Source organism: Lepisosteus platostomus, chromosome 10 (assembly GCF_059453375.1).
Source record: "Lepisosteus platostomus isolate fLepPlt1 chromosome 10, fLepPlt1.hap1, whole genome shotgun sequence".
Classification (NCBI taxonomy): Eukaryota; Metazoa; Chordata; class Actinopteri; order Semionotiformes; family Lepisosteidae; genus Lepisosteus; species Lepisosteus platostomus.
In genome coordinates this window covers 5,502,996-5,526,957 of record NC_142620.1, presented here as the reverse complement: position 1 = coordinate 5,526,957, position 23,962 = coordinate 5,502,996, and the positions used below count along the sequence as shown (strand labels likewise).

Sequence of the window (23,962 nt, the reverse complement as noted above, 5' to 3'; positions counted from 1 at the left end):
GTGTCAGAGGAGCTGTATTTTTCCACCCACAGCAAATGAAGCTTTTACTTATTGCCGTAAAATTACAAGGAATGCATGGTGTCAAATCTGTTTTTGCTATACTGTGCTGATTGTTTCTAAATAATAATTTTGTTCTGGCGTCACTAACAGCCTCACAGGTCCTGGATCCTGAATTTCATTCTGACACTGTGTGGAGTTTGCATGCTCTGCCCATTCTGGTGTTGGGTTTTTCCAGGTGCTTCAGTTTCCTCCCATATTCCAGTACCACACTGGCTGGGTGTATTGGTTGCTCCAACCCTGACCGGACATTAGCAGCCTTCAGACACTTTGTTGGTTTTGTTGCTTGTTTTGATCTGGTGTTTAGATGTTGGTGAAATAGACTGTGTGTGTGTGTGTGTAAGTGTTTTAAATTTGCAGCAGGCAGCACGAGTTTACCCTGACAGTTTACCCTTATTGTTTTGCAGAACCTGCCAGTGGCTCGCATTCTGGATAACCTAATGGACATGAAATGCAATCCTGTAAGTTTCTGGAAGTTGTTGTGCACTGCGCTCCGGTGTGAAAGCAAGCCTTCTTTTGCGCGTGTGCATAATATTGGATATTAATACGTCTCTTTTAGCAATTTGAATGAGAGAGTGATCAGCGCTGATCATGGCCTGCTAATGGCTTTCTGTAACAAACCTAATTAAACATAATTAATGAAGTGGCAAATTCCTTATTATTCTAAATGTACTAGTTATCAGGGGAAGGCTATTCCATGTAATGTATAGAGCAGAAAAACCCCAAAAAGACGGTCAGTGACGTCTAGGAGCTCATAGTATGGTACTGTAGCCATTTTTTCCTACAGGAGTGCCCAGTGAGACATGTCAGGAGCCGTGCTCAAAGCAGCAGAATCTTTCATTAGCAGTTGTTTGTTTATTTTACATTTTGAGCTTAGCAGATGTGTTGTAATGGGTATTTTAACCTGGCTGCTGTGAAAAACAGAAAAAAAGTTGACATATTACTAAAAATCAAAAATCATTGTACTGAGAATTTAAAAAAATTTCAAAGAAAAACTTTTTACTAGGTTGAGGCAGTTAGTAACCCCATTTAGTGAGTAAATGAAGACATTCAGCTTGTTATAATAAAAAAAAATCATTTTGGTTATCTAGTGTTGATTTTTGTGCAAATAATTCAGTAGAAACATCGGGGCCTGTTCTTTTTTTGAAAAAGCAAATGCTGGTTAAAACTGCTTTTGCGATCAGAAGCTGGATATCCAGATGCCCCCAACGTAGGATAAAACAGCTTTCACTTGTAAACAAGCATAAGCAAATTAGAATGAGTAACAGATGGATACTTTATTGATCCCCTGAGGGAAATTGCAGATGTTATGAATTATAATGTGTTCATTAATTAGTTTGGTTAAGGAACTCCATTTATTTGGAATTTTTTAAAGCTGCTATAAGTCGGATGTTTCACATGCTTTCGAAGGCTGTCTGCTGCATGCACCTTGGCGTTTTGAAAGGTCTGATTTTAGATCAGATCCTTTAAATGACAACACCCCTAGCCACCCCCCAGATTTTCTTTCTCCTTTATTGAGCTGGAATTCCAAAGCAGTAATGACTATTTCCTTGGCCAAGCAGTGTTCCCCTTAGATAAATAAGGATATCATTTTTCACAGTGATTTCTTTAACAGCCAAGCCTTTTTTCATCTCATACAAGGCTGCATTTTCCAAGTTTAGGTTTTAGCAGAAAAGAGCAGCTGTATTCTTTAGGCTTAATTTTATGTAGCACTTGTATACAAAGCGTCTTACATTGGTACCACTTTATACAGGTGGCATTTTACTGAAGCTGTGTGCGTGAAGTGCCTTGCTGAGGGCTATAACCTCACCTGGGGTTTGAACCCAGAACCTTCTAGTTACAAGATCAAAATCTTAACCACTGCTGCACCCTGCTGCTCTGCTTTTGTACTCGTCAGTGCATGTCAACTGATGTTATTTAACCACAAACAAGGTGGTCTGTCTGTGCAAAGGGGCTTCCTTCATTCACTTACCACCTGGGAGAGGGTTTAGAAATATAATGATGCACTCCTTTTTGGGGGAGGGAGGGCATATCCATGTGAACTGTGGCATTTCGATGAGTTATAACTGGAATTATTGGGAAGTGGATGTTCATGAATCCCATGACCTACACAATGGTTAATCCAGTTTGTATCACAACACATGACAACTGTTTTATACAGGAGTTAAAAGTGTGGTCTTTGGAATGCTGGGTTGGACATTTAGCTAAGCACAAACAGCAGCCCAGATTCTTATTTACATCCTGTTTTTTGTGAACTGGTAGGAACTTAAAGCAGTTCACGTGAACCCAGGTTGTAAAATGTACTTGTACATAAACATATGCAAGCGTTTCAGCACAACTAATAAAGAAACCACATCAGGTCAGACTTAGTTGTTGTGGTAAGTGTTAAGTCATCGGTGTCTCTCAGCTGAAACAACATGATGTTTGTAACCTAAAAAAAAAAACCTCAATCTTAGCGTTTCGGAAAACTGACACAGTTGTTGAATTCCCTCGCCGTGAAGTTTCCATTAAACCTTTCTTGAAAGAACATGCATCAGCCTTTAGTCTTTCTGAGAGAGAAAAATGGGAGCTGGAATGAGTTTTTCTAAGGGGAACTCTTATTTATTACCAGCATGGCGAGGCCGATGACGATTGGCAATGAGATCTAGACCTATGTGGAGAGCTCTGTGGACCCTTTTTGTGCATGTCTCTGGTGTGATTTGTGTGTCACCTGCAGAGACAGCCCTGCCAAAGACGTGTTGCTGAATGAATGCTGGCAATGCCCAGGTCCCTGGTGATCAGATTCCTTATAAAAAGCAACATCAATCCATTATAGAAGTTGAAGATGCTTCTGAATTCTCTTTCTGTTTTTCTGTTTAATGAGGGGGGGGGACTGTTTTGGAGAGCATAGTGTGTGCTAAAATATCAAGTTTCTGACTGAAAATTATCCTAAAAGGTGAGTTAGCTGTAATGATGTTATCATTTTCTCAGCTTCTGAAATTACGGCTGCCTACACAATGCATGGATTGTTCGTCCAGGACGAGTAGAAAAAGCACAAATTCAGCAGCTTCCTAAATCCAGCGACCCTGCAGCTAAATGTGATCTGTCGTGTTTTGTACCAAAACAATGCCATTCTTCTCCCAGTTTAATAAAGCCAGCTCAGATTTTATATCAAAATCTGCGTTTCGACAGTTAATGCAGGTCCGCCTTTGTAAGCCGATAGCTAAAAAATCTGGAGCATTTCACAGTTGGAGTAGAGTGCAAGCTGCTCTTTCACCAGGCTGACTGGAAACTATTTCTTCTCATGTGAAGGTATGCAAGTGGGGAGGACTGATTGTGGTCATGGGGTTTCCTGCTTCAGTTCATGGAGGTTAGGGAAATCTACCCTGGTCCTAGGAATTAGGGAGAGATTTCCATTAGCAGCTCCAAAATGTCAATGTATTTTGGATGTCAGCCAGTCCACCTGGGCCACCCCTGCTCTCAGGCAGTCTCTTCCTTGGTTTTGTTGTTGCACAAAGTGTAATGGTGTTATCTAGTGTTTAGTTAGTATGAGACTCCATAACCTAATTATCCTAAATCCCATCTTTGTATTTCTCTGTTAATTGATGTAGCTATTATTTTCAGTAAGATTTTTTCATATTAAATTAAATTTATTTAATATATTTTTACCTAAACTCTAAATCTTGTTGTCTTACATTTGTGCTGTTTTCGTAACACTGGTCATGCATATTTCACTGGTCATGCTACATAGATCTATAAAATAGACAGTAAATTCTGGTACTGCAAAGCTGTTATCTGCTAGTTTTTAAATTATCGAATTGTAGAATTATAAAAACACAGACCATGTGACTTGTGACTGATATAGTATGTTAATTGATTCAATTGGTCAAAAGTGGCCAATGGTGGACTTAAAGAGGTACAGGCTGTTGGGGATTTTGATTGCAAATAGTCTCTCATACTTAACTGAGGAAATCAGATGCTTAAGGGGTCAAAATGAAATTAGACCACGTCTTTATAAAGTGTTCATTAAAAGAGCTGGCCTTCCCTAAACAAAAGTGTCATGCTGTATATATACTGTATATACAAAATCTAAAATATGAACTGTTTTTGATATGAACATTTTAACATGAGTTTAATACGAATAATATAAAAACATGTCTTTATTTTCATGATAACATGCAACTGTACCTTGTTGCACTGAAGGTTATTGTTGATAAAACTTTTTGAATTGCATTTTTGTACCCACTTGTGCTCAGTTATTCAAATTTATTTTCCAGCAAACTTTTAACTGTTTCACTGATGGCTGTACTTGATGATCCAGAATTGCAACATGTCTTGATATTCATTTTTCACAGTCTTCTGTCCTGTTCAGTAAAGAGTGCTAGAGGTGTATATCAGTGCTTTAAGTAAATCTACATAATATAAATAGTTCTTTATGTTTTCTAGTGTTTGCAGTTCTTAAACATATTTTTTCCCTGACAGGAAACAGATGACTACAGATATTTTGACCCAAAAATGCTGCGTGGCAGTGAAAGGTAAGAGATCACTGCTCTGCGAAGCCTTTGGCAGTACATAGCACAGGAGCTCTCTAAACTTAAAGTTCATACAAAAAAGTCAAGCCCTTATTCAGACCATGATCCAAATTAATGATGATCATAAAAATATAACAGGTTTATTTTGAAAAATTTCTCATGAAGAATTAAATATATAATTACATTAAAGAATCCTTGGTCAGCATGTATCCAATTCCAGATGGCTTTGTGGTTTTAACAGTGGTGTTCCCAGCCCCAGCCCTGATGTCCTGCACGCCTGCTGGTTCTCATTTCACCTGAGCTCTCACAGTACATGATGTAACCTTTAATTGACATAGTAGGACATAGGATTAATTTGAAATCTTCCATTGTATTCAGTTCCTGAACATGTCGGAGCTCTTTATCTGCTGTGTTTCATAAATAAATTAAGATCTACAAACTTTGAGCACAATCAGTTTAAAATATTCAGTTAAGTAAAGAGCTGAGCTGGAATGAACACCAACAAATCTGTTGGTAAGACATAATGTACTTTTCGTTCAGATTGTTTGGTTTTTGTTTCCATCATATTGAAGATCTACCCTGTGCATAACAAGAAAATCGCCTCTTAATTTGTTGTCAAATCTTTGGATTGCAAGTAACTGCCAGCTCGGAAGTAAAATGATTGACAGTCTGGCATTGTGACGTTAAATAAGATCTGTTTGCCTAATTCAGCGTTGCTTTTAATGGGTTTATGTATAACATACGGCATTATCTGTAAGTACATTTATCCACGTCTGTTATTTCAAAGCCGTGTCATGTTTGAAACTCATAAAAACCACATAATCTGAGTGTCACGTTTTTTTTCCCCATGAATCGAGATTCATGAAATAATATTTTTATGTAATTTAGCATCATCTGACTTCCCAAGTGCAGGGTTTTACAAATGGGGCCTGTTCCCTGTGTGGTGGGTTAGGTAATGAAAGAGACATGTTTGCAAGGACATTGGTTTGGTTTGAAGAAGCTGGAGGAACTCAGGTTTGCAGCAGCACACCTTTGCACTCAAAGGTTGTTCCTGATGATTCCTTTAATTCGGAAAACACTTAATTGGCATTGGGCTTTGTAATGTGTGCCCTTCCCCTAGGAGAGCAAACGGAGCTCAAATGATTTAGAGACGTAACAGAGCAGAATATAAGTAACTGCGTTTTTCTTGGAGAAAGAAGCAGTCCGTGCTGGAAGGGATCTCCAGCCAGGAAAATAAAGGACCAAATCCCACTCTTTCACAATGGGGCAGCTGCAGGTGTCATGTTGGGAGTCGCTTGTTTCCACAGTGCTTTGCTTCAGTGGCTTCATTCACAAAACATTGCGCTGAATTACCCCTCAGATGCTCGTGTCGAAAGTCAGGTGCAGATTACATTCATTTCCATTTGTCGACACAGTTCCTGGCAGCTCTTACATACCGATCACATTTAAATGATCCCTCAAACGTCAGTGAAAACGTTCAGTTTTCAACACATCAGTTATCCAAAATCATTATATGCGTGAAGCACCACAGTTGTAGCAGTTCTTGTTGGACTGGGTTGACCCCAGGAGATGTAAATTATTAGCCTTCCTTGGCTATTGTAACAGCTGTAAGCACACAATTAGCAGAATGGACATATGTCTTTACTGTTTAGTATTGCTTCTCTTTTAACTTGGTGTTTGATGTTGAAAATTTGTCAGCCCCTGTATAGGTTTAAGTGTAGACAACTCAACTGAATGATATTTGATAGTGTTTGATGGAAAATGTTAACCATAAAATTATATGTTTCTTTACTAATATTAAAAACACTTACAGTCCGTGTCCAAAGTCATAATTCAATGATCCTGTACATCTCATTATATTCATTGAATTACAGTTCAGTGCAAAATAGCCATGGGAAAATTTATTTGTTTTTCTGATCAAGGTCGTATATAAGATTTTCTGGTTGATGATTAAAGTATTGCAATGTTTAAAGATACCCAAAGGAAATATTGTCAGGGCTTGTCATTAGGGAGAAACTGTTCCAAATAACCCATTGAAGCTACTGTGCCTTGACTGCTTCAGCTTAATTTATTGATCTGTTGACCACTGTTTATTGATCTACGTTTTCATGTGCATTTTGTTTTTCAATACGTGTCACTGCTCTGGGAATGAGGCTTTGCAGCTACAAATTTTTCAGGATATGTTAAGTACAAATGAAACTTTTGTTAACTAAATCAGCTCTCAGACCTGTAGAATTTACAGACTTTATGAAGGATGTCTTCTCTGGACTATCTCGTACATGATTACCAGCATTCAAAGGATGGTATAGCGCTTGATGTTGGGGAGTAGCTAATCGAAACAGATGAAAGAATTACATATAACTGAAACTTAATCAATGAGCTTGAGTGATCTCGGACAGACAAACCTAATCTAGTTGGAGACTAGATTAAAATTCCACTAGAGCTGTGCTGTTACTGAGGGGAATTTAGCTCTTTAACTGCAAGTGCAAACATGATTGTCTCTTTTGCAACCATTCATGGGGTCTATGTTGGGGGTGCTTCTAACTTCAGTCCAGTCAGATGCATACAGTTCATTTAACTGTGTCAGCACTAGAGTAAGACCAGACGAGTGAACATAAAAAGAAAATCATATGCCTGCACAGGATGTAGGATCATCAATCATAATCTCTGCAATAAGAATCCCTCAGCATCTGTTTTTATTTCTAGTTCAATCCCAAGAAACAAGAATCCATTCCAGGAGGTGAGTCAAACTAAGTGTTGTTTCCTGGTCAGATGCTGGTCTATAAATCTCTCTCGCATCTCATTGAAAGACTGTTGAATCAATCTGTCCATCTTTCTCCATCATATATATATGTAGTGCATATTCGTAATGGCATCACAATTAAGATGATGATAATCTATAGGCTACTGTTTTATCATGAGATTTTTATCTGGACCTCTATAAACCAGCTGAAATGGAAGAAAAATGTACTTAAAGCCCCCCTTTTCCCCATTCCCTTCTTTTTCTTCCTTCATTTCCTGAACTCACTCAGATCCGTAGCTCTTGATTAATGCCCCTTGAAGGCTTGTGTTAAGTGAACTGCGTACATACTGTACATGCATGTTTTTTAGTTCAGCATCCTAAAATCTGTGGCAAAGTATTTCAGGACAGTGACCTAGTGACGCCATCAAGCGCTGGTCATGGAGTGCCTAATCCTATAAGCAGCATTACGTTGATCCATGTTAGTGCTGAGCAGGTGGCACTGGGTCAGGACTCACTGCTCTTTGGCCTGCCTGATGTTTCCTGACTGAGCAGTGGCTTAGTTCCTGTGCCAGATCACTTCTCAGACCACTCTTGATTGGCTTGTGGGTGTAAGCTATCTGCAGCCCTGTTCTTAAACACAGCAAAACGTATTTGACTCGAGCGATTAGGACATACTTGTTTTTCTGAAAGATATTTTAAATACCTCATGTTTATGCATTTCTGACAGTATTATTGTATTTTTCTTGCATTCCTGTTCTGGGAGCAAGCTTATCATATTATTTAATTATCTGCTTATTAGTATCAAAAGAATGTTTTTAGTTTTTAAATTGTTAAAATTGTAAATCGGAGGAAGATTATCTACAGTGCCTTGCGAAAGTATTCGGCCCCCTTGAACTTTTCAACCTTTTGCCACATTTCAGGCTTCAAACATAAAGATATAAATTTTTTATTTTATGTGAAGAATCACCAACAAGTGGGACACAATTGTGAAGTGGAACGAAATCTATTGGATTTTTGAAACTTTTTTAACTAATAAAAAAATGAAAAGTGGGGCGTGCAAAATTATTCGGCCCCTTTACTTTCAGTGCAGCAAACTCACTCCAGAAGTTCAGCGAGGATCTCTGAATGATCCAATGTTGTCCTAAATGACTGATGGTGATAAATAGAATCCACCTGTGTGTAATCAAGTCTCTGTATAAATGCACCTGCTCTGTGATAGTCTCAAGGTTCTGTTGAAAGCGCAGAGAGCATCATGAAGACCAAGGAACACACCAGGCAGGTCCGTAATACTGTTGTGGAGAAGTTTAAAGCCGGATTTGGATACAAAAAGATTTCCCAAGCTTCAAACATCCCAAGGAGCACTGTGCAAGCGATCATCTTGAAATGGAAGGAGTATCAGACCACTGCAAATCTACCAAGACCTGGCCGTCCCTCTAAACTTTCAGCTCAGACAAGGAGAAGACTGATCAGAGATGCAGCCAAGAGGCCCATGATCACTCTGGATGAACTGCAGAGAACTACAGCTGAGGTGGGAGAGTCTGTCCATAGGACAACAATCAGTCTTACACTGCACAAATCTGGCCTTTATGGAAGAGTGGCAAGAAGAAAGCCATTTCTCAAAGATATCCATAAAAAGTCTCGTCTAAAGTTTGCCACAAGCCACCTGGGAGACACCCCAAACATGTGGAAGAAGGTGCTCTGGTCAGATGAAACCAAAATCGAACTTTTTGGCCACAATGCAAAACGATATGTTTGGCGTAAAAGCAACACAGCTCATCGCCCTCAACACACCATCCCCACTGTCAAACATGGTGGTGGCAGCATCATGGTTTGGGCCTGCTTTTCTTCAGCAGGGACAGGGAAGATGGTTAAAATTGAGGGGAAGATGGATGCAGCCAAATACAGGACCATTCTGGATGAAAACCTGTTGGAGTCTGCAAAAGACCTGAAACTGGGACGGAGATTTATCTTCCAACAAGACAATGATCCCAAACATACAGCAAAATCTACAAAGGAATGGTTCACAAATAAACGTATCCAGGTGTTTGAATGGCCAAGTCAAAGTCCAGACCTGAATCCAATCGAGAATCTGTGGAAAGAGCTGAAAACTGCTGTTCACAAAAGCTCTCCATCCAACCTCACTGAGCTCGAGCTGTTTTGCAAGGAAGAATGGGCAAGAATTTCAGTCTCTCGATGTGCAAAACTGATAGAGACATACCCCAAGCGACTTGCAGCTGTAATCGCAGCAAAAGGTGGCTCTACAAAGTATTAACGCAAGGGGGCCGAATAATTTTGCACGCCCCACTTTTCATTTTTTTATTAGTTAAAAAAGTTTAAAAAATCCAATAGATTTCGTTCCACTTCACAATTGTGTCCCACTTGTTGGTGATTCTTCACATAAAATAAAAAATTTATATCTTTATGTTTGAAGCCTGAAATGTGGCAAAAGGTTGAAAAGTTCAAGGGGGCCGAATACTTTCGCAAGGCACTGTATATATACAATGCAATGAAAATACCTTCCAATTTTCTGTTTTATGGAGTGCCATGTTGCTGTATTACAGTATTAAAACCATTTTTTTTCCAGGCAATTGTGTTTGTGGTCGGTGGAGGAAATTATATTGAATATCAAAATCTTGTTGACTATGCCAAGGTAAATGTTATTTTACAGAATTCACCATTTGAGTAATAACTGATTTGCATTGCACTGCAACAAGGGCAGCATAGAGGAGATAATGGCAGTATCTGAAATCCATTTAATAGGGGGCTGATATATACAGGAGATGCATTATGTCATGACTGAGCGATTTATGATTTCAGTTCACATAACTTTTCTTAGTATTTTCTATTGATTTTAAGGTTGTTTTTTTAATTGTTTTTTTTTTTAGAATCGTGAACAAAAACTGTAAATCGTGGATCATATTCGGCACAGGATCACAAACAACCAAACTGTAGATGCGAGATCAGCCATATTTCCTAACATGCAAACATAAAGGTCACAAAAAAACAGGAGGCCATTCGGCCCGTCTAGCTCATTTGTTAATTCGTAGTTAATTGATCCAAGGATCTCATGCAGCCATTTATTGAAAGAAGCCGGGGTATTGATTTTAACAGCTTCAGGTACTTCATGCTCAGAAAGCTTGACGAAGAGCCCTCTTACTTTAAGGCCTTATGCTGTGGACCCTGTTTTCGCAGACTAAGCCAGGCAAACGTGTGATGTATGGCTGCAGCGAGCTCTTCAACGCCTCCCAGTTTCTTAAACAGGTAGGGCCACCTGCTAGAATCCCTGACCTTCATCGTGGAATCGGTCTATCATCACTGTGCAGAATGTACTGCTCTGCTGTATCTAATTTTGCTTTGGCTTCTCGATTTGCAGTTATCTCAACTTGGGCAGAAATAGGAACAGTATCTCGGCGCCTTTCCCAGTGTTCACTGAATTCTGAACACACCAGACTACTGTCAACGTCATGCCACAGTATCCTAGAACTCCCCTGTAGGACCTGAGTTGATGGTATTCCTCTTATTTGATCATATTTAATAAACTTTGCTATTTTAAATGCTTTGCTTACTTCCATTTCTGTATACTGTACATGAAGCAATTAAAGTTTATTAACAGCCATACAAAGCTTTGCCTTCTAGTTTATTTTGTGTTTTTCCCCCCACACAGTATGTGGTTTGAGGAAGCCTTTCTCATTCCTGATGACAGGCTTGAAAAATCATGTTTACACTGGACTTTCAGGTGTATGCCATTTTGACAGATACCTGGTTTAACTATATTATCTGTGGAAATATCTCCCTTTGTGTGGGACTTTCATTTCCAAACACATCATTTATTCAGAGAACTAGACTCCCAATCAGATCAGTATCTAGTCAGCCTGGGTTAACTGTCATTTGCTTGATGACAATATGTCTTTGTAAAAAATGAGAACACTGCAGTTTACTTTGGCTGTCTTATCAAATTTGCATTTTATGCAAAATGCAAAAGAAAACAATTTCTCTTGAGATTTAACATGATTAGGTTTTTGTATTATAGTTTATTTTTATCAACTGAAAAGGCTTTTTTAGAAATTCAAAAGACAGTATGCTTCCACTGATCAGTGTCCTGAATATTACAGCAAAGAATCAGACCCGTTCAGGCGTTAACAGCTCAACAATGCAGATTTGGTCAGTCCCTGTCACGGTGCCACTGAATGATAATTCACTGATTCACATACAGTAACCCCCTAATTTATTCATACCCATGAACTGTAACTTAAACTTAATTGTTTGCATAGCAAGGAGAGCTCAGGTATGAAATTTGTGAAATGGACATGAAATTCATCGATATGAAAAGGAGTCCTGAATATATCCATACCAAAACAGGATCAAACAAATATATTTCTACAGAATTTATATGGTGTGCATATTTTTTAATACCCTGAAAATATCTTGAAAATAAATGCTAAAAAGTAACCCTGTTTTTTTTATGTATGTTTATCAGTTGCCTGGTAGTTTCACGAAGCCTCAGAGACTTTGTAAAGCTTATGAAGGTCACCTTGACTGCCACTGGGCATTGAAGGAGGAAAACCCCTTATACCATGTCATCAGGAGATACTGATTCTTTTGCCCATCATACATTTTTATAACGTATATAACATTTTTGACAGATGTTCCATTATATATGACTTCAGTTTCATGCAAGTCTATTATACTTTTTGATTTGTTTCTATCCAAAAATATTGAATGTACACCTGGGTGTACGTGCTGTAATAAAGGCTTGTTTACTCTCTAATGCTGACAAGTTTAAATAGGTTTTGGAACAGTATTTGTAGTTCAGCTCATTAAATCACTTTCACACCCGGATATTCGACCTAAATCAGTCTGTTCATCAAGTGTGAATATGTTAAGAATCTGTCGTAGTTAGCACTGAACTCAAAAAGTTTTTTTTTTAATTTCTAAAGCTCGTTATTCTACCACTATATTTTAATTAAAGTAGAAGATATTACCTTGAAATTTAGAATTCTAATTATCTGGAATAAATGAGTTGGATTAGGCTGCATTAGAGAGCGCATATATTAGGTTTCCTGTCTGATATCTTGCCAAAACTGACAGATAAGTAAAAATATATAACCGCTGAAAGAAACTGTAATTCTATCTCACCAAATAACTGATTTTCATATGATAAGAAACAGAAGTCTGAATTTCATTGCATTTAGATGTGGGATATGGATAATCCTCTGGTTTGGCCTTTGACAAAGTGCTACGTTGTCATCAAGGAATTGAAAGTTGCCAGAGTTTTTTTTTTGTGTGCCCACACACTCTTGATGACAGGAGAATTACCATCTTTTAGTCTTATGTTTACATAAACAGAAACAAATCAAGCCCTGGCCTGGACTGCATTCAGATGGGAGTTCTCGAAACTCCTGCATGTTGGTGTTAGTGATGTGGTGGTCCAGTAGGTGGCAGCCTTCCATCTGGGCCAGCACTTCTGAACCTGGGTCTCAGTGTGGGGAGCTTCTGCAGGAGAGGATCGGAAGTCAAGGTCCTGACTACTTGGTCATTAAAGATCCCACAACATTGTTCATACACAGGAATGTTAACCTCTGTGTCCTGGCTAAAATCCACATTTTGTGCTTGCACAGCACAGCCACTGAGCTCCCCCCTATTTCAGCTGGTGAAGTCATTTCTGATTTCATTTCCAGCACACAATGGCTTCCTCACATCACCCAGGTAGGTGCAGCACTTCAGGGGTTAATGAAGTCGATCAACTTCGGTGTGTATAACGCTGCCCTAGGCTGGGACTGGTAGCCCTTCATCTGCTCGTCTATGGACGGCATGTTGCTCCATTGTACTTTTTGGACACTCAATCTGTATAAACCTATGCACATTTTGCACATATTTTATTGTTTTTACAGTGACCATGATCATATTTTGCAAACACCTATGTGTTTATTTTTATTTATTTATTTTATATTTATTTTGTATTACTGTACATATTCAAAAATTTTTGTCTATCCTGATGTCTGTTTTTTTGTTGCTTGTCTTGGGCTGCTGTAACATCAATTTCCCTTCGGGATCAATAAAGTCTTATCTATCTAACTCTTATACTGTAAGTAAATTGCTTAGTAATGTTTAGGAATGAAAAGCACTTAAGAACAAAACATTTACTGTATATTCAAGAAAGTATTGTAATTAGGGGACTAAACTGCACGGGTTCTGGGTTATTAGATGGGTTATTCATTATTTGGCAGGACTCTAAAGTCATATGGACTACCTTGTCAGGGGAAAGTTACACCTGTTGATTACATGGATTGGTCACCATATTGGGTTTTTGACAAACTGACATTTTGACAATCGTTCTTCTCTCACATTGAGTGAGTACAGAAGTTTGACAATTGGTGGTCTTTGTTACACCATATAAATATGTGAAACTCGGTGCACAATTCTACCTATCGTCTAAGATATAGACTCGTTCGGGACAGATACCGTAGATTTAGTGCCATATTGGATTTGTTGGAAAACAATTGGAAGATGTGTCTCCGAGAAAGCCCTTTGCTGGGTCAAATGAAATTTGGTGTTGGATGTTTTGTCTGGACTAGGAAAGATTCTTTGTTCAAGTCACACGCAATAAAATGCAATTTTTTTAAAAAAAAATGTGGCTGCCATGAGGAGATCGGCCAGTTTCCTGAAGGTGCATTCTGCAAAACTCACTGACAGGGATGAAACAGTGTGTCGGGTTCACTCAGCGGCAGCCAGCACTGCGCACCGGATTTACTTCCGTTTCATTCTTTGCCCCAGCTCAGCTGTAGTGTTCCAAGTGCTCTGCAGCCCCTTGGGTAATTAAGCAATTAGGGACCAGCGCAGCATGAAGTCCTGTGAAGGAACCGAAGGCAGGTGCCATGGCTGACTCGACCCTTCTTTTCAAACCATAACTTCGTCTTTCTTCTTTCGCTCCTGTTCATGTGAGCTGTGCCCCCGTTTCATCTGGAGGGTCACACGGGTCCTCTCGCGCTCTGCCACTGGTCGGCACCGAGACAAAAAGAAGTCTGGAAATGACAACAGCCTTCAGTCTTTTTTCCTGCCTATGAACGTGTTGTTCATTGCTCCCAGACCGAGGCTTTACTTGAACACACACACAAAAAAAAGGTTATGTAGTGTCCGTGTTGCAGGACACTGTGAGATCCCTACTTTGGTGAAAATGTGTTTTTTTTTTTCCTTCATTATAGAGCACGGAAAAAATCAGGCTTGGTAACTAAGGTACTATTGTTGCTTTATTTCTTAAAGACGTATTCTCTTCGAAGCACATTTTTATAGGATAAACATCCAACGAGCTTCAACTGTTAGAGGATGGTCATGTAAGTTAAGGGCGTTTGTTTTGGGGCAGATAAATCAGATTCATTTTGTCAGGGTGGTCTCGCGTCTGCTTGAGGTCTGGCTATGGCAGCTACAGTAAGCCACCAAAGGTCTGCTCCGAGAGCAGTGTGGCAGACGTGATTTCCTGAAGGGTCACCTCGCTTCGCCAGCTGCTCACCACCATTTTGTGCGAAGGCGGCTGGCGGTCGTCACGTGTGGGCTCTGCACAAGATACCCCCGGTGGGCTCTGCACCTTGGAACCCGGGAGCGTCTGGCTCCGTAAGAGGATTGCTTCATGCTACCTATCACAGCATAAGTCCATAAACTGATTACAACGAGGGAACCAGCGGCATCCAAAATGCAATTGAAATCTAACAAGATTAAAGGTTGCGAGAAAATGCCTTGCATTTCGACTCGTCTCCCCCCCCCCACCCCTCCTCCGTCCTTAGTCCAGACACTGAAAGCTGAAGGCCAGATTTAGGACAGGTGGATACTACTCCGTGCGTCACGCAAGCTGTTGCTAGAGCCACGATTTAAACGGCGAGGGTCAGCGCGTACCTGTGGCGCTGGTGTCTCCGAGTGGCATGACAGTCTCTCTGGGGCTGCGGCTGGGTTGAGTCATTGAGGTCCACGATGGAAGGGGTGCTGATGGATCGCTCCAATATGTATCTGAGCAATATGACGGTGTACAGGGTCTCCGAAGAAGGGGAAACCGCCATCGGTATCTATCTGGTAACTTTAGGTGAGTAAATACCATTTTTTTCTGTCATATCGTGCTTGCCTTTGGAATTATTTTATTAGTTAATTTACTTCATCATTATTTTTTTTAGAAATACAATATGATTAACGTTGAAATAACGTTGTTATTCTAAAAACAATAATAGGTTATTCTTGGTGATTATTTAAAGTATCAATTCATTCTCATGTAGGCTGACAGTAACCTTTTTATTGTACCTTTTTGACGATAGTGATTATTCTCATTTTAAACAGATTGGCAGAGTGTGCTATTCTGCTATTCTATGAGCATTTATTTTTAAAAGACTCTATATACATAACACATAATGTTTCAGGTGGATTTCAGTCAAGAGTAACCTTTAAATCTACTTGTAAAGAAATGATTGTTCGTGATTGTTGAAGAGCAATCATGAACCGTTTCTGGTTCCTAAATGAAATTGTAGAAATGCATACACTGACTCGTGTCCTGTCCAGGGCGTACCCTGTCTTGCGCCTGTTGCTTGCTGACATAGGCTCCAACTCCCCGACAGCCCTGTACTGGATAAACAGGTTAGACGTTGGATGGATGGTATAGACTGATGTGGTGGTCTGCCCAGCTCCTAGAGAGACATAGTGCTCCAGGATTTTATAGGCACCTTTAACTGGTTAATGAGCAGTGATGCCAATGCCTAATTAGACAATTGCATGCACCAGTTAAACCCTTCAGAGCTCAACTGGAAAGAAATCCAGAAGACATTGGCTCTCCAGGACCTGTGGTGCACACCCCTACACTGGTGTTTCAGTGTGTGAATGTTTCAGATGAGTTACACATCAAAGACGATCAGGATCTGTTCAGCATCCCATCACTGACTGTCCGGGTGCCCCTCTTGGTTATGTCCCAACTGTTCTTTGCTGTGCGTTTTCCCAGGATGGCTTTCTTGGATTGGGAACGGTGTCGTGATTTTCCTCATGGCCAAGCAGAGACAAACTCTGGAACCACAGGACTATCTCACTTTCAACCTGGCCGTCTCAGATGCCAGCATTTCAATCTTTGGATACTCAAGAGGGATTCTTGAGGTTTTTAATGTGTTTAGAGAGGATGGATTTATCATAAAGACTATATGGACCTGCAAGGTAAACACAATATACATAATTATACATGTATACATTGTAATGTATGTAATATACAGTAGGCTATATGAGTATGTATTAAGCATGCCGGCAGATTTTGAAATCTGAATATTCTGGGTAGAAAAATCCATTTTAATCTAGTTTTTCAATAAAACCTGAAAATATCAGACATTTGGTATGTTAAAATATATGATGTTAGTAAGAAGCTAATCATGATCTCAAGATCAATTAATATTATTCATGATGATAAAGACAAGAATGGGAGAATGTCAATCAGACCTGATATTAAACTGGGTTGTTTACCCTGTTATTGAACTGATATTGAACAGTCTTAAAATACAATTAGGATTACTTTATTCCCATGCTTGCTGCATTGTTTAAAATTATAATTAACAACACTTGTTTTGTATTTGCAAGGTATGTTTTTCCTGAGAACTGTGGAATCTGTCCAGTCATTATCCTTATGCTTCTAATGGTGATTAATTGAGAATTTAGATTGAAGCTAAATTTTAATGTACAGCACCTGAGCATCATGATGTGCAGGCTTTTCTCCATCATTAGCTGTTGAATAAATAAATTCAGCTGCAAACACGACTGGGAGACATTCCAGCGCAGCGATGCTTCATCTTTCAACACGAGTTGGCCCTGTGATTGTGTGTGCTCTGCGGTACTGCCGGGGGGCAGTGATGTAGTGTTGAGGAATTACTGCAGCAGACTGGCTCAGGTCTCATTCTTCATCCTAATCTGAGAAGGCTGTGTCTTTGCCAGGTGGACGGATTCCTGATATTGCTCTTCGGTCTGATCAGCATCAATACACTGACAGCCATCAGTGTCATCCGATACATCAAAGGATGCCAGGCTCACCAAGGTATGCCAGGCTCCTGCCAAGCTGGAGCTTGTCCAGGTCTCGCTGAGGCTTTGTTATTAAAGGTGCTGACAGGATTATCAAGGCGACGCTGTCACACGGCCCCTCCAGTGTAAGACATCTCATTCTCAGGGTGTTTCCATTAAAAGGTACAGCCCCGGGTTAATTTATTTTTATTAAACATCAGAAAGGGTATATTTTTCATAATAGGGCAATATATATATGTTTATGTGTACGGAATGATTTATTGCTATGGATACACGCCACATTAGGAATAACAAATCTTCACATGTTCCTTAAGCACCCATTTCTTCAATAAAGAACCACTGTGGGGCGTTTTCGTTCACCTCTATTGGCTAGTTAACCACAAAACGTCCAGCTGTCAAGTCTATGTCGATCTGCAGTCCAAGAATTGATTGTTATGCAAGCGAGGTTTGCTAATGGTCGTGTTTTCTCTACAGCCTACAGAGTCAACAAGCGCAGTGTGGGGCTTGTCATTGCTGCAGCCTGGCTCTGGGCTCTCTTCTGGGCTGGAGCCCCGCTGCTGGGCTGGGGCAGTTACAGAGGTAGGACAATCATCAGAGGGGCTGGCCTGTCCCCTCTCACGGGAATCTGGCAGTGCAGTGATGTGTCATTTTTAACACTCCTGAGAAGTCCATCATTTAAATTTAAATCCATAATTTAAAAAAAATCATGAGCATTGGTTAGTGCCTGCCAAATAAAAATGTCAAGAATGACTTTGCATTAATAATTACAATAAATGTATTAGTGAAGAATGCTGTTGAATAATCTTACTTGGGATTGTTTTTGTAAATTAAACCATTGACTGCTCACACATGAAATAATCCAGATTGAAATGGGGTATATTTCATTGTGTGCAGCACTGTGGTGTGACGGTTTGTTATGCTGTCTCAAAGTCTTGGGGTTCACTTCCGGCGTAGGTCATCTTCTGTGTGGAGTGCACATACTCAATAGTGCAATATTGGACTTACTGATAATAAATTAGATATTCTGTTGTATTTTTGGAGCATCACTCTCATTTCGGCACAGATCATTCCCGCTGTTCTCCTGGGAAGGTATTTACCGAGTGTGTGTGAACAGTCATAACCTCGGCTATATCACTGCGGACTACTGTGGACACAATCACACAGGCACTCATCTCCCATGAGAGACAGGCTTTCTTTTCAAATATGTGCTATCATGCTGCTTCCCAGCAACACCAGGAAAAGCACCTTAAAGTGGTTAAATCAACAAAACCTTTTTAACAGCTTTGAATTCAATTGGGAGGAATGAGACAAAGTAATGCTGGTTGTGTGCACAAACTGAAGCTGCTAAAAACAGTAACACCCCACTTTCTCCGGTTTTAGAGCATTTTTGCAGCATTCTGTTTTTCTTTACAGCCCGCAAGTATGGAACATGTGAGATCGACTGGACAAGGGCCGGGATCTCTCTGTCTTACAAGTGTTACGTCATCGGCATCTTCTTCTTCAACTTCTTTGTGCCAGTAATCATCATGGTCTTCTCCTACGTGTCCATCATCCGGATGGTCAGGTCAAGTCACAAGTCAACGCGCGGAGGAGACGTCAGCGAGCGCCAGAGACACATGGAGCGCAGTATTACACGGGTAAGACACCAAGCAGGAGTGCATGTGAGCTGCCTGCTCTCACCGAGTTCTTTACCAGGCAATCCTATCCCCACACTGCCTGAGCCTCTGGCTTCTTTATTAAGAGGGATAAACCATTTCTTCTCCAACTATAGGATCGTGCGGGTACCTATAAGGGAGGGAACACCTTAACTGGATTTGAATAAGTCTCGAAGTGTATCACACAGTGGTGGTAACACTGATTACATAGTGTTTATTCAGTTGAAAAAGCTTACTAACTCAGCACATTGGAATGATGCAATTAGTGGAGTACCACAGGGGTCTGTATTAGGACCACTGCTACAGTTAGTAAACTAGTGATGTTTGCTGATGATACATTATTTGGAGGCTCAGCAAATACTGTATAAGCAGCAGATGAAATTTAAAAAAAAGGCTTAGATAAAATTCAAGCCTGGGCAAACCCCCAATATTAGTGTAGACAAGTGCAGAGTCATAAAGTGATGGAAAAGTCTTTAGAGGATGATCCATGCAAATTAGAAATATCAGTTTACCAAGCTGAAGTGCTCAACGGCATCGAATCATCACCCCAGTGCCTCCCTTTCCTTTGGCCATTTAGACAGAGGTAAACCTGGTTCGTCCCGGCGTTATTGCAGTGCAGGATTCCCAGCGTCCTTCCTTGACACTGGCACGGCTTCTCCCTCCTTTCCCCCCTGCAGGTCTCATTTGTGGTGTGCACGGCCTTCCTGCTCGCCTGGTCCCCCTATGCCGTCATCTCCATGTGGTCTGCGTGGGGGTACCAGGTCCCTCCCCTCACCAGCGTGCTGGCCAGCCTCTTAGCCAAGTCCGCCAGCTTCTACAACCCCTTCATATACGTGGGCATGAGCTCCAAGTTCCGCCAGGACCTGCGCCTCTTGTTCCGCTGCCTCCAGGCGCGGGGGAGGCAGACCCAGACGCCCGCTCTCCAGCCGCCAGCGAAGGGGGGGCAGGAGCCGGGGCCGGTCCAGCCCGAGCACGTGGAAGTCGCCATGGATGCGGCCGAGAAGGACCGCGAGGCCGGGCCGAAGGGCGACGACTCCACAGCGGACTCGGGTGTGGACTCTGGCAACCATGAGAGCTTCGTAGATGAGGGATCCCCAGCCCAGCCCGCCTCCCCCAGGATCGAGAGCAGCGCTCACCTCACTACGAAAGCGTTCCTGAGGAAACACAGTGACTCCGGGCGCCTCTGATCCCGTATAATCCCAGTCTGTACCTATGTATATATGGTCACTGATCCCGTTCCTTTTGTAAAGTGCAAAGTGTAAAGTTTTTATGTTTGATACGCTTCAGCGCTGAATGAACTCATGGCGTTTGACATCGAAAGATGGAATTTAGGTCTCGGGTGTTTTCTAGAGGAGCCCTGAATATCCTCGGGGATCTGCTTTTATCTATCGTGTCCCCATTCAGGGATGCCATTGCTGTTGTGTATAGGTGGACGGCGGGTCGCATGATTTTCGCAGTAAAATAACTAAAGTATAAATAAATCCATAGCTTATTTTTTGTATAATTCTTTCGTTTTTTGAATTGTTGGCCCTTCAGACAGGTAAAATGTCTTTTGTATTTTCTTTGTTTATCAATAAACTTGAAAACTGTTTTATCACGAAACGTTCACTAAGTCACATAAACCCTTGCTAGTAAAATATTTTGCCAGTTCTGCTTTCTGTTGTAATAGACTTCTCCCTTGAAATGGTTTCCCACACCAACCGTTTGGTGAGTCTTTGACTTTGGTCAATCGAAACAATATCATGTTTCAGCTTTATAAAAATTAAGAATCCGCGGTTGAGCATATTTCTGAAACTGGGCTGACAGGGAAGGGAAGAGAGACTTCTGCTTATCACTTACTGGGAGGAGCGATTCCGTTAATACATTTTATGGAAGAGAGTCCGAAGAGACTCCCCTGAAATTCGAGGCCCATGGTTTTTTAGAAGATCTCACATGGGAAAGGAAGGTGGGAGGATGTGCAAGAGTGTGTGTCTCAGAATGAAGCTCCGGATAGTTAGCTGATATACGGAAACTGGAACTGCAAAACTAATGACATGACTTTAGTCTCAGAATGAAGCCAAATCACGTGGAACCGACTTGCTTAATCTGATCCGTAAGAAGATGATACTCAATAGGTATAATGCTCTTCTCATAGGAAGTAGGAAAAAAAACCCTAATCCTCAGAACAACGTATTTGAGATGCTTTGGTCCTTGGTTTAGATACCTTGTCACGAAGGACAAAATCAGCTCTTTCATTACAGTATGTGTCCCAAATACTGTATTCTTTCAGTTTCCATTCACATCATCTTTTAAATGGGCTGACTGCAATAAAGCGCGTCGGTCTGTTTCAAGACTTTATTTCAGTATCACAGTAATTCACAGTGTAGAATTACAGTACTAGAGCTGTATGTGTTTGCCTGTGAAAGACAAAGCCCCGAGCTAAGAAACTTTCTGTCTGAAGGTTGTTCCCCTTTTTAAAAAAGAAAACAAAGCTAAAGCTACACAGAGAGTAATCGGTACTTCAGAAACCCGCAGTTACACAAATGGTGACAATGACCCCGTGATGCACTCTCTGTGAAAATAATGAGCCGAAGTCTGAAAGGAGGCAGCAGACAAAAAAACAGTTTGACCCAAACTCGTTAATCCCTCCGGCCTGCTGGCCTGTCCTGCACTGCCCTCCGAAAGAAGGGAGCTTGGGAACCCGTGTCTCAGACACGTGAGCCCCTGACAACGAGACTGAGCCACGGCCTCATCTCACGGAGCAGGGCCGCTACGGTCTCTGCAGACATGGGCCTCGCTGGCAGAGTGCAGGGAGAGCAGAGGACTCAGCATGGACACAGGGTGCTCAGGCTGAATCTCCAGAGAGCAAAATGGAGGAAGACCTTGTATACAAGGCAGTTCACAAAAACCGGGACACACAGCATAGTGAACTGTGACTCGGGAAGACTGCCTAAACCTCTCTCTTTTTAACACGAGCCTGGATTCTCAGCATGCTCTGGTATCCAGGTTGTGAAGCAAGTCACCCTTTCAGAGGATGTTGTTAACTGTTTGGAAGTGTAAGTTTATATTTTAAGTTCTAGCAACGCAATTCAACGAATGCCTTACTGTTAGTGTTAAAGCGAAGAAACCTTGTATAAATCTTCATCGGGACTGAGCACATATTGCCTGAGAAATGCATTTTTTTTTATGTAACTTCAAAAGGAATCTTTTAGAAGGATATAAATGTTTATTTTTGTTTTAACTCATATGTTATAGTCCATATACTGTAAACAATTCATGAAACAGAGAAAGGTTGTTGTTATATCTTATTCATTTTACCACAGTTGGCAAGGACAAGCTGAAACTTGATGGGATTATGCAGAATATGCTCATTCTAATCATATTTTTCATGTCATTTTCTTAATTGTGGTAATTTGACTGGGTCTACTGTCTTAACAGCTCTTTGAAATATTTTATATATATATACTGATACTTAGCAATATGGCAGAATTTGTATTTTATTGTGTAGCAAACAAATGGGAAATAATTGAGAAATAACTGATGATATAGAAATAATACGCAACATAATTTGTAGGACTACATTTCACATCAGCAAACTAATAACCAAGTTCCCCTCACAGTCACTACTGTTAAACTAATAACAAAGTGGATTGCAGATTAGTTTAAGAGACAAATTCATTATGATTCCCATAGAATGACAACTGTGGCTTTTATATTGCTAATACTATTAAGCATTCTCAGTCTGCACATCATTTCTGCTATTCGAAATGATGTTATGAGGACTTTTTTCTGTTATTAGTTTTTCTTTCTATTCTTTCCAAGAGAAATAAACATCAAGGGCAGTCTGACAGCCGTTATTATTGCAGTAAAGCAAGTGCACTTATACTTGTAAAGGATCAGTGGGAACAGGCTGCTCAGAAGGATCACATTGGTGTAAACGTGACACGAGGCCGTTGGACTGAACAGAATCGAGAGTGTCAGTTCTCGTCACTTCACTGCTGCACAAGGCTTATCTTTTTTCCCACACCAAGGGTTTTAGTAAAAAGGGCTGTGTAGCCAATTTCTTCTTGTGATGGTCACCTGCTTGATGAAAAAGGAGTTTGTCGGAACCTGAAGGCTGCCCAAATCTCCAAATCCCAAGCTTGACAGAAGTTGTTTCAGAGGTGACCAGCAGCAAGGGTACATTGCTAACAATCAGACAACAGGGATGTCCAGGGTTAAATAAAGGGCTTCTATCACCAAGGTGTTTGAGGACTGGGGCATAAGTCAGTCTGGGAAGTATGATGCAGTCCAGGTGTTGATTGCCTGAAATCTAGTGGGATGATACGCACATGTAATCAACATGACTCCCCTACAGAGGCATTGCTACCACAACACATGGGATCCTTCAGGCAGCAGTGAAGTCATGGATTTTGGGATGTCTTGCTGGTAAAAGAACTGCTCGGACTAGAATAAAAGGGGGTGATGAGGTTACCTCAATCCTAGGCTAGGCTTTAGGGTTTATGTCACAGATTTTGGGGAGAGGAGTGGAAAAAGTGGTTTAAATGCATAAAAAGGGCAGGCGCATCCCATAAATGGAAAACTTCCACACATTATACTGTACCCTGTAACACTATAACCCTAAGAAATTTAATCTTCAATGTTCATCTAGGAGATGTTTTAACATAACCATGTCATAAAACAGGCATTTGTATACTGTGTTTTGAAGCATTTTACGTTCAGTAATAATTTATTGATTTTTTTTTTTACTTCTGTCAATGATACCAATATGTTACTACATAGTAACTTTAAAGTTTGGCCGGAATTCACCCACAATATCAGATTCTGGTGGGTGTTTAGAGTTAATTTTTCGAGCTTCAACAGAGAACCGGCACTTCTTAAAGACTCTGATGTTGACTTTTGATTTCTACCACAGTTTGTTGTGTCCCATTGATTTCTTGGGGAGATGGAGGCAGGTGGGTTTGTGTGACGGGCAAAATATCGGGTTGTAC

General features: G+C 40.7%; 2 protein-coding genes across 2 annotated transcripts in view; both read left to right on the top strand.

Annotated features, from left to right (window-relative positions):
• The window catches only part of scfd1 (sec1 family domain containing 1), a 43,167-nt gene extending 32,234 nt beyond the window's left edge, over window positions 1-10,933 (top strand). Inside the window, exons 20-25 of the mRNA XM_088647665.1 lie at window positions 465-518; window positions 4,519-4,571; window positions 7,275-7,308; window positions 9,896-9,961; window positions 10,504-10,572; window positions 10,685-10,933. Coding sequence (XP_088503791.1) covers window positions 465-518; window positions 4,519-4,571; window positions 7,275-7,308; window positions 9,896-9,961; window positions 10,504-10,572; window positions 10,685-10,708 — 300 coding nt within the window. The 3' untranslated portion in view covers window positions 10,709-10,933. The remainder of the gene's footprint in view (window positions 1-464; window positions 519-4,518; window positions 4,572-7,274; window positions 7,309-9,895; window positions 9,962-10,503; window positions 10,573-10,684) is intronic.
• Window positions 10,934-15,068: 4,135 nt separating this feature from the next.
• Window positions 15,069-20,594, top strand: opn6b (opsin 6, group member b). The gene is made up of 6 exons (XM_088647664.1): window positions 15,069-15,382; window positions 16,283-16,488; window positions 17,254-17,353; window positions 17,812-17,916; window positions 18,751-18,974; window positions 19,670-20,594. Exons 1-6 carry the CDS (start codon window positions 15,274-15,276, stop codon window positions 20,177-20,179), a joined length of 1,254 nt encoding a protein of 417 aa, XP_088503790.1. The 5' UTR covers window positions 15,069-15,273; the 3' UTR covers window positions 20,180-20,594.
• Window positions 20,595-23,962: the final 3,368 nt, after the last annotated feature.

Coding starts and splice junctions, on each gene's coding strand:
- opn6b (XM_088647664.1), top strand. CDS start 15,274: ATGGAAGGGGTGCTGATGGATCGCTCCAATATGTATCTGAGCAATATG. Junction 17,354..17,811: donor AGGATGCCAGGCTCACCAAG/GTATGCCAGGCT, acceptor TTTTCTCTACAG/CCTACAGAGTCAACAAGCGC. Junction 17,917..18,750: donor GGGCTGGGGCAGTTACAGAG/GTAGGACAATCA, acceptor TTTTCTTTACAG/CCCGCAAGTATGGAACATGT.